The 9,631-nt window shown below is 41.4% G+C and overlaps 1 protein-coding gene and 1 long non-coding RNA gene across 4 annotated transcripts in view; one reads left to right on the forward strand and one right to left on the reverse strand.

Annotated features, from left to right (window-relative positions):
• The window catches only part of CYTH3 (cytohesin 3), a 48,712-nt gene extending 47,925 nt beyond the window's left edge, over positions 1-787 (reverse strand). Inside the window, exon 1 of the mRNA XM_041462316.1 lies at positions 529-787. Within this exon, the coding sequence (XP_041318250.1) occupies positions 529-559 (31 nt within the window). The 5' untranslated portion in view covers positions 560-787. The remainder of the gene's footprint in view (positions 1-528) is intronic.
• Positions 788-841: 54 nt separating this feature from the next.
• LOC121350713 lies at positions 842-3,601 on the forward strand. Of its 3 annotated transcripts, none has more exons than XR_005954692.1 (3): positions 842-1,268; positions 1,493-1,594; positions 1,770-3,601. It is a non-coding gene; the product is annotated as an uncharacterized LOC121350713 (long non-coding RNA). The 3 variants fall into 3 exon arrangements; XR_005954694.1 differs by having other exon boundaries at positions 842-1,223; XR_005954693.1 differs by having other exon boundaries at positions 842-1,162.
• Positions 3,602-9,631: the final 6,030 nt, after the last annotated feature.

The following is a 9,631-nucleotide window of genomic DNA, read 5'->3' on the forward strand; positions in this document are numbered from 1 at the left end:
TAGTCTCTAGCAAGGTTAACGCCGCTGCCTTTGGAAACAGTTCACCTTGTTTAAACTGGCTGAACCACCCCGTGATTATCACCGAGCCTCCATTAAGATGACACACACAAACAGAGCCCTCGCAGAGCTCAATTACTCTTTTCCCCGCTCCTACACCACCAGACGCGTACTTTTTCATATTTTGCCCCTTCCCCCCTGGCAGCGGAGGAGCAGCTGCAGCAGCGAGCACGGGGCTGTCACAGCGGCGGGGCCGGGACCCGCCTGCCCTGCCCTGCCGCCCCCGGAGCCGCCGCGCCCCCGCCAGACCCTGCCCGGGCGCGGGACACAGAGCCCCCATTGTGGCCCGACCCCTGCTCGCCCGCCCGGGCACTGCTCGGTAGCGCCGACACAGCGGCTCTGCTCGGGGACGCCGGGCGGGACGGGGCAGCACCGGCGGCAGGGGCCGCGGCCGCAGCAGCTCCCAGGGACGCCTGCCGTCCTGCCGCCGGCAGCGGGGCCGCGTTCCCCCCACACGAGCCCCGCACTCACCGCCGCCACCTCCGCCACCCTCTTCGTCCATGTTGGGACCGCGGGCAGGGCGCTCCGCGGCGGCCGCGGCTCAGGGAGGCCCGGGGCTCGTTCCACTCGCTCAGCGCCTCGCGGCCGCTCCTGCTCCTTCTCTTTCTCCTTCTTCTCTTCTTCTTCCTTCTCCGCTGCTACTACCGCCGCCGCTCTCTGCTGCTGCGCTCCGCAGCCCCGTCCCTCCCCGCCCAACCACAACCCCGGCAGCCACCACCGCCTCGGCCCAGCCGCCCGCCCCTCTCATGTGACCCGCGGAGGGGAGGCGGCCCCGCCCGGCCCCTCTGCCGCCACCCCCGCGCCACAGGGTCGCGGCCAGCGCCGCGCTGCCCGTCCCCCTCAGCGCCCCGGCTGAGCCCTGCTGCGGAGCGGAGCCTGCCGCCTGCCCTTTGCGGTGTTCCCTCCCCGGCAGGTCCCGCACGGCGCGGCCCCGCAGCGCCGAGGCCCCTGAAGCGACTTGCCCGGGGGCTGTCGGGGGTCGCCCGGGCGGTCGGGAGCGAGAGGAGCCTAGGCCGAGTCACTTGGGCTCGTGCCGCCTGGGGTCGTGTTTTGGGGTCTGCAAGAGCCAGAAAATGTCTGCAGAGCCCCTGACTGTTTTTTGGAGGTCTAAAGACTCCTTTGGGGGTTATAGAGGGAAGCGGGGGAGAGCGGGAGGAGAGTGGAAGGTGAGGGCTGAGATGGCCTGAAGCACTGTAGTGAAGGGGGATGAGGTGGGTTGAAGTCTCTGGAAAAGAGCCCGAGACATCTGATGTTTCTACATGCTTTCTGCTGGTTCTTGCTTGCTCCTTGTTCTTGTGTCCGGTGCTGGGTTCTCCCCTTGCCACAGGGATCATGGAGAGCCTGGTGTAGAAATGGGACTGTGCCCCATGGGCTTTGTGTTGGTGAGCACTGTCTGTGTGGATAACAGAAAGGACTCTTCTCCTTGCTGCCCTAGGAGCCAGAGCATCTGTGGCATTTCTTTAGTCTTCAGTAAAGATCTTCAGTGAGTAACCTACCATGGGAGTCGGGATTTCAGCAGCCTCCAAAGTCTGTAAAGGTAAGCTGAAGTGTACTGGCGCACATCACCCTTCCTTCCTTCCTTCCTTCCTTGGCACCGCCCCTTATTATTTTTTAAAAAACCGTTCGTGTCAAAATTTTATTCGGAAAGGAAGCTGTGGGAGGAAAAGGTCAGCCAACAGGAAAATATCGGGTTTTTCATTTTCCTTTTGTAGGCTGGCATGGGACAGAGCACCGTCTGGGAAGCTGTGTCAGGAGCACTCACCTCTTGACACGGCTGCTAATACGTGGTTATTACAGCCCATTTTGCTGAGAGCTGAGGTTTACCTCTGACAGCTGCTCTGGTGTTTTACCTCATCTAAAAATCATAAACCTTTAAAATACTCCTCTTTGTCTTTCATATTTGAAATTAAATATTGTTACAAGCTTAGTAAGTTAGTTATAAAAGGATATGATTACATAAAACAGAAGCATCACCTTGGTAAGAGATTTATTTTGAAATTATGTCTATAAAGTGCCATTAAAGGATGGTTTAAAATAAGTCTTGGTACAGATGAACTGACAGTGGGCTCTGAATATTTTTGCACACTGAGCAAACTGTTCATTTACATTAGTGGGGAATCTGGTTCGTGAGAAAAATTCTAATTTTATAATCAATCACAGATTGTTTGCTCTCATTTAATTTATGCTGTTTTACACCTTTATATAACCAACCTTCCTTCCTTCCTTCCTTCCTTCCTTCCTTCCTTCCTTCCTTCCTTCCTTCCTTCCTTCCTTCCTGTTACAAGGAGAATTCTAGTCCGAAATAAAGAAGACTAATCACTCATTCCAGTAGCAGGGGAGAGTGAAGTGTGGAGAACAGTCCTCCTCCCACGCATTCAGTGCAAAATTCCTGTTGACTTCATGAAAGCAAAACTAGTTTTAAAACTCTCCAAACTAATAGCAAAGTGAAAAATTATTTTGTGATGCAAGGAAGATATGAGAAATGTCTGTCCTAGTTACAAGTGACCAGTTGCAATATTTCATAGAAACTTATTAGTGAAATCTAATTCCAAACTCATGAGGTATGGAAAATGCTCTTTATTATACCTTCATTATTAACTTAGACAGAGAAATTTTCAGTGTTTTGCTGAATATATAGCTTACTGTGTTGGAACTCTGGAATATATGTCATTTAATACCTTCTCAAGAAGAATCTGTTCTTTCCAGTCCTGCTTTAGTAGAATGACTTATTAATGATACATAGTACAAAAGAGGACTGAAATTATAGTGTTCTCTCCAAGGCTGTGTGTCTTTGAAAGGATGGCAGATATTCCTTAAAACATTTTCATTCATAAATACACTTACTTTTGTATGGGCCCAATCCTACAAGTGTTCTAAACGCAAAGCTGTTAATTCTGTGTACAAGGTGCTTTAGTGGACAAAGCTGTTCAATCTGTAGGTGAGAGGTGTCACAGAAACTTTTAAGATCAAACCTTTCACTCTGTTGCCTCATTTTCCTGTGTATAAAGTAAAGCTCATGTCTGGCTGTAAACCTAACTAGGTCAGGAGTAGATTTTTTGAAAATGTGTAAAATCAAGTAAAGAATTACAGTCACAGTTCTACATTGTAGCTATAGCAGTTCTACCATAGCAGAACTCCTCCCTGGTTTTTGGCAATTCAACAGTAACACCATTATCATTAAATACAGGGTAGTTCCTTACCAACAAAGATGCCAGGAGCAATACAGGTTACAATCTCAGCAAATTCCAAGACAAACTCCAATAAATTATTTCCTGATCATGTGGATAATTTTTTTTTTGCATCTTTGTTTTCTGGAATTTTGACCATTCTTCTGTTTTGAATTACATATGAATTTTAAATTTTTCTTCATATTATTGAGACTTTCAATCAACAGTTTTCTCAGGCTTGCTTGAATTTTTTTCCTTCTTGCAGTGTCTTCTGTAGTCTTAGGTCTATTTTTACCACCAGTATGTTTTGCCAGTTTCATATCCACAAGTCTAACCTTCTGCGTTGGAAGAACTTTGTAGTGTGTCATTCATGTAAATAATAGTCTAATAGAAGGTCTGTTGAAATTATTTTCAGTGGAAAATTGGGCTTTCTCCAAAACCTGCTGTTGGCAGGGTTGATGCCTCAATGATAAATACTTGCTGAATACAATGATAAAACTTGCTGAATTTTCAGGTAATATACTTTATCTTTTTTTTTTTTTTTTCTGTCCTTCTTTGGATGGTTCAGTAATTGTTTTGATTCAGTTTCCACTAAGAAGTAATCTATCATGTCATTTTTCATTTTAAGAGTTGAGGAGCACATCTGTTATGGCATTTGTCCCTATGCAGAGAGTCAGTGAAGACAACTGAAACCCTTACATCACATTTTTGTGGTCTATAAAGCTCATTAAATATTAAGCCATTCCTGTGGGTTTCAGTTTGAACCAGATTCCAAGAGCAGTGAATGAAAATAAAATTTTTATGATTATAGATTTCATAAAGTTTTTATTTCTAATCAAAAGCATAAGCTATGAGGATGTTCATAGTAGCATTGTATTCAAGTATAAGAAATAAAATTCTGAATTTCCTCAATGCAGAAAGAAATAAAGTAGCTGTTGGGCCATCAGACTGGATGTCAGTATCAGCCACAGGGAGATGGAATAATGCTCCTTAGTGTTGGAAGGAAGATTCACCTCCATGCAGGTATTCCTGTTTCTTGTGTAGGCAAGTCATCACTCATTTGCAAGTCTGGCTTAGTGTGATTTCTGTTAGATTTGGTAAGATGGATAGTTACCCTGAAGGAAAACAGTTCATCTTAGAGACATGAACATCTGTACAGTCTTAATAACACATTCTTAGACAATATAAATCTATACCAAAAATATAGATACATCTTAAACAATACAGGTGTTGTGCAGTGTTTTATAATCTAGAACTGATTGGTTGATTCTGCAGCTTGCTCACATAGATGTCTCCCATTTTTAGGAAAATGGTGCAAGCATTACAGTTCCTAAAACATCATCTTGTTGATAGAATCACTGTCATTAATACCCAGCCATTGTATTAAAGAAGACTTTTGTTTCAAATCTAGACAATTGAACAGTTTTTATTTTTTAAGAGGCATGGCTTAATAGTTTCCATGCAGGAAAGTCTTAGACCATCAGCATGTCCTTTTTTTTTTTAATTTATCAGTACTTGAATAATCTAGTATTCTTAAACCCCTCAGGCAAACTTTGACTTCCTCTGCCTGGCAGATGGGTTTTAGCCATGTATTGTTTCTTAAAATGTTTATGTTGTCACACTTATCATATTTTTCTCAGCTGGAAAAACATTTTTGTAGAAAATCCTGTTTGCTGGTTGTCTCAAAGGTTTTAAAAGTGCTTGTACCTTTCATTTAGGCCAAAAAAAGTTTACATGCAGGTATTTTATATTGCTTTGGGGAACATCAAAGTTAAAGCTTAGCAAGTCAAACATCTTTTATGAATGGTACTTTTTTGTATGGATAGGAAGCTAGTTCCATTGAAATAGTCAAAACCCCCAAGAATAAAGATACGTCTCTTCTAAAAATTTTGCAGAGATTTCTCTCAGATTAACTTTGAAATCATATCCTGAATTTTATTTGCAGTTAAATGCCTATTCTTGACATATTTGAGGGTTTGTGGGTTTTTAAAGATTTCTAAGTGAGCTTTATCTATACCTAGCATCAAATATTACTGGTTTTGGAAGGCAGTGGTTGTTTCCATTGTGTAACACTGATAGGGCTACTTGTGAGTCATTAAGGAAAAAACACCAGAATGTCCCAGTGAGGAAAACAAAATGCATCAAAAATTGCAAACGTCCACCGCCTCTGTAATTCTTCTGATCTGAAATACACTTTGCATTAGAACTTGTTCTACCTGTATTAATTATGCACATTACTAGACACAAGCAGGATGCTTTCTAGCATGAAAGCTGGGCCTGAAATAACAGAAAAAGAGGACTTGGATTCAAAGAACATGGGCTGAAACAGATCATGAATGGAATTTTGCATGAAGCTGGAGAGGGTTTTTCTATCTCAGGAAAGTGTAAGAACTTGATGTAAATTAACTCTCAAAGGAGAGTGTGCTGATTAAGGCCAGACTGTTCCCACCCTGAGAAGTGGCCACAGTCTGAATTCCCCTCTGCTGGCTAATTCCAGCTTGGCATGGTTAGATGTACTCTCACATATCACTCTCCAGTCTCAGCAAAGCCTGGGAATTTAAAATTCCTCATTCATCCTACAGTGGGAGCTGCAGCCAGGCTGCAAACCATGCATGAATCCTGCTCTGGCTGCATGCACATGGCAGCAGCTGATGGATGGGAGGCCCCACAGGTCCTTTCCCTGCCTGAAGAAGCCTCCTCAGCCAAGTCCCAGTGTACCAAGGCTGGCATCCCCTGGCACAGGTGGCAGCCAAGTGACAAGCTGTGCTTGCGCATGACACACAGTGTTAGAAGGGTCACACCAGGTGCTCTTGTTGATTCACCAGTGGGTGAAATGCAATGGCATATCCCCACATGAGCTGGCTCAAATCTTGCTGCTGGCTAGTCAGCAGTGCACAAATCTGGGTTTAATAAATACGGAACCATAAATTCAGACAGGAGCAGGAACGGGTAACTAATGATTTTGACTTATTGTGGCCTCTGAGCTGTTTGTGCAGCTGTTCGTGAAGCCATGCTGTAAATCAAATCACTCAATCCAGATTTTTAAAGTTCTGTCTAATCTAATAATTTTTAACCAGAATTGTTCCATTGATTAAATTCATGCTCTGGACCCACAAACAGTTGCATTGGCACAATTGCAGCACTGGTAGACTGTGACACACAGATGGTGTGGAAAGAAGGAAGGGAGGCTGCTGGATGGTAAGTTTGTCTGTGGGGACAATATCCCTGCGTAATTACAACCTTACTCTGAACCACAGACTCTCTATTAATTTCACTTTCTGATCCCTCATGCTCAGCCCTTCTCAAACTGAGCCTATACTCAGGCTTACATGCTAGTTACATCTCATCTGAGCAATCCTAATCATCTAATGGTAATACATTGATCAAGATTAAATATGAACATGTATTTGCATTTCTCTCAAGGTTAGTGAGCTATGAGTTACATTGTTTAGACCAAGATTTATCCTAGCTTTTTACTGGCAGCAGGAAGACAGATGGTATCAACTCTAACATAAAACCATCAGGAGGAAAACCACTCACCAGTCCTTGTTTTTGAGGGTTTTGGGTTTTAAATAACTTTGTACTGCCAAGCTGAATTTGTACAAAGAATTTCATGCCACATTGCCGTCCAAAAATTAAATTTATTGCATCATGAAATTGCAGTTATATACTGCTGAGAGTAGGCTTTCAGCTTCTCTCATAGGTTATTTTTGAATATACCTGTTGAGTCTAGGGAAAGGGGATGATTCTTTGTTAAAAGGTGATGTGTAATATTTTAAATTCTTATGGTCTCTAGCCAATAAAAGTCCCCGTTTATTACAGCTGTTGCAGTTAGAAATAAACAAATGGGTCTAAGCAGAAAAACATTACTTATATCCTTACCTTCTCATGGTTATGTGTACTGTTTTATACCTTTCATATCCTCACAGATGTAAGAATAATCCCATACACATCTATACCAAATAAAAAGGTTTTGGCGTTTTCTTACCATAACTGAAGTGTACTTTCAATTTAAAAAGCAGATCCTCACCTTAATTGTCTTTCCCCTGCTGTAATTCTCTTTATAGTCTTAAAGAAATAAAAACTTTTCTCTAGGCACAAGAAGATGTTAAGCAAGGGAGAGTCGAAGTTAAAACTTGGCAAGAGCTAAAACAAAGAATTTTTCCAAGGAAATGGAGGAGACAGGTCAAATTAATTCCTTATGTAACTCCATTTACCTCAGTACAGTTACAGGAAGGATGAATTTGGTACCTTATACCTCTGTGGTCAGAAAAAGATTTCTGGGATCTCAATCAGCACATTATAAAATAATAATTCTTAAGAAACAGAATTGTAATTTAAGTCTGGTAGAGCTACCCTTGTTATTTTTAGTCTATTAATATGATTGTAAAAGAACAATAGGTCTGCAGAACAACAAAAAGAGGTCTTCATAAAAAGATTAGTACATGATGATTTGTAGCTTACATCCTTGGTAACATTTTTTTGTGGGAAAGAGGAATTCATGACAGACTGCTAAAATGGGCAGGGACAGCAGGGACAGCTTCTCTTTCTTGTAAGTTCCAGAAGCTTTTCTCCAGTTTGCTGCATTGCAAATTCAACTTTTTCCCTCCAATCTCATCCTTCTCCTCTGAACACCCCTAATTCAAATTCTCCTTTCCCTCAAGACTGATCGGGTTCCAAAGCAGGGGACTCTGTGGCTTCTCTTTACTGATGAGTTTTTTTAGATTTTTCTCCTCAGGCAGAAATATTCAGCCCCTTGGGACAGATAAAGGAGAGATGTTTAACCTCCGCCATAATTTCTTTTCAGATTTTAAATTTTAATATATTTAAATTTCAGATGCTTTAAAATAATGCAAATTCACTGTGAGAGCCCAACCTTCATATGCCAATCTGTAGTACTAAAGGGTAGCTGTACCCAGAGATTATTTCCATTTTAAAACTTATTATGAAACATCATCCTTGCCTCTCCTTCCCACTGCCAAATTCAGGAAATACTTTTGATATCAATGTTAAGATCTTTTAATACAGTAACATTAAAGCATTCATATAGTGTATTAGTGCAATGAAATTTAAGTCAACAGTCTGTCTTTTTTATCCTTACCAACTTGCTACTATCAGTTTTAATACAGAGGAAAGTGTCTGTGTATACAAGCATATAAAAGATGTGAAAATACAAAGGCATTTATTGAAAACAGACAAACCCAGGAAGATGATAAAATAGCAGAAGGAAGTGGCCTCACATATAAAAACTTTTGCTTTGTATAGCAGAATTTATCACTAAAAGCTCCGGCTGGCAGATTGCCATGCTTTGGACTAAACAAGGAATGTAACATTAAAAAAAAAAATTGACTTAGTGTACAAAACACAATAGAAACAACAATGTCCTACAAAGTTATTAAATTAAACATTTTTTATTTCCTTTTAATGTGGATCTTTAAAAGTTTTGTTATATTTTCAATTAGCAGAAATCTTATTTGCACAGATGCAAGCTCTCCTCTTAAGGATGTCTGCATTGATCAGTGTGCCATTCAGCAGGATATATGAAATTCCCAAATATCCAAACTAAACAATGATGGTGGAGCTATATTTTGAAAGCAAATAATTTTATTTCAAAATAGTGGAACTATTAAAGCATATTTTGTAAAAAGTTACTCACTTCACTTTTAATGCACAAAGCTGCTTAAGAAAATGTGGACTGCTCAATGTTTTCACACTGGATAAAGAATATGTTTCTTAAACAGACTATGTTCTCCAATTCTTTTTATATTTGTGGGGAAAAAATTGAAAGCATTAGGGAATAACAGTACAGTTATACCTGAAAGACTTTCACATAGCAGTCTTTGAAATCTGCTGTTGATGGAGAACACTTCAAAAGCATGAGAATCTGGGATACTTAGTTCAGTTATTGTACCAGCTGAGAACAAATGAATTATTTTCTGCAAGGATGTTCTTCCCCCTGACCTGCTAAGGCCTGCATTCTGGTATTCCTGCTGGAAGTGGCATCCACTAGGACATGGATAATGAGCACAGCTGAATGCTCATGACTAACAAAATCCTGCCCCTGCTCTTTACTCTGAAAGGCTTTTCCAGAGCTCAGCAGTTAAGGAAGATTCCAAACCTGAAAAACAAGATGGCCGATAACTACAATTAAAACAAACAGATAATTTTTTCAACATCTTAATCACATTTGCAAGATAAATACACTGCCAAGTACTAGTTATGTTCTTAAATATTGTCTCATTCACAGTTAAAACCTTTTCATCTTGTTGACAGGAGAGGTTATCTCCTCCATACATTAAATCATTCCATGAAGTATTTTTGTGTTTCTTTTATTTGAATCTCCAGTGTCCTGGGTGCTTCTGTGGAATTTCCGTATTTACTCTCTACAAAATACAGTTGCCTGGTAG

Source organism: Pyrgilauda ruficollis, unplaced genomic scaffold, assembly GCF_017590135.1.
Source record: "Pyrgilauda ruficollis isolate IOZ18807 unplaced genomic scaffold, ASM1759013v1 scaffold16, whole genome shotgun sequence".
Classification (NCBI taxonomy): Eukaryota; Metazoa; Chordata; class Aves; order Passeriformes; family Passeridae; genus Pyrgilauda; species Pyrgilauda ruficollis.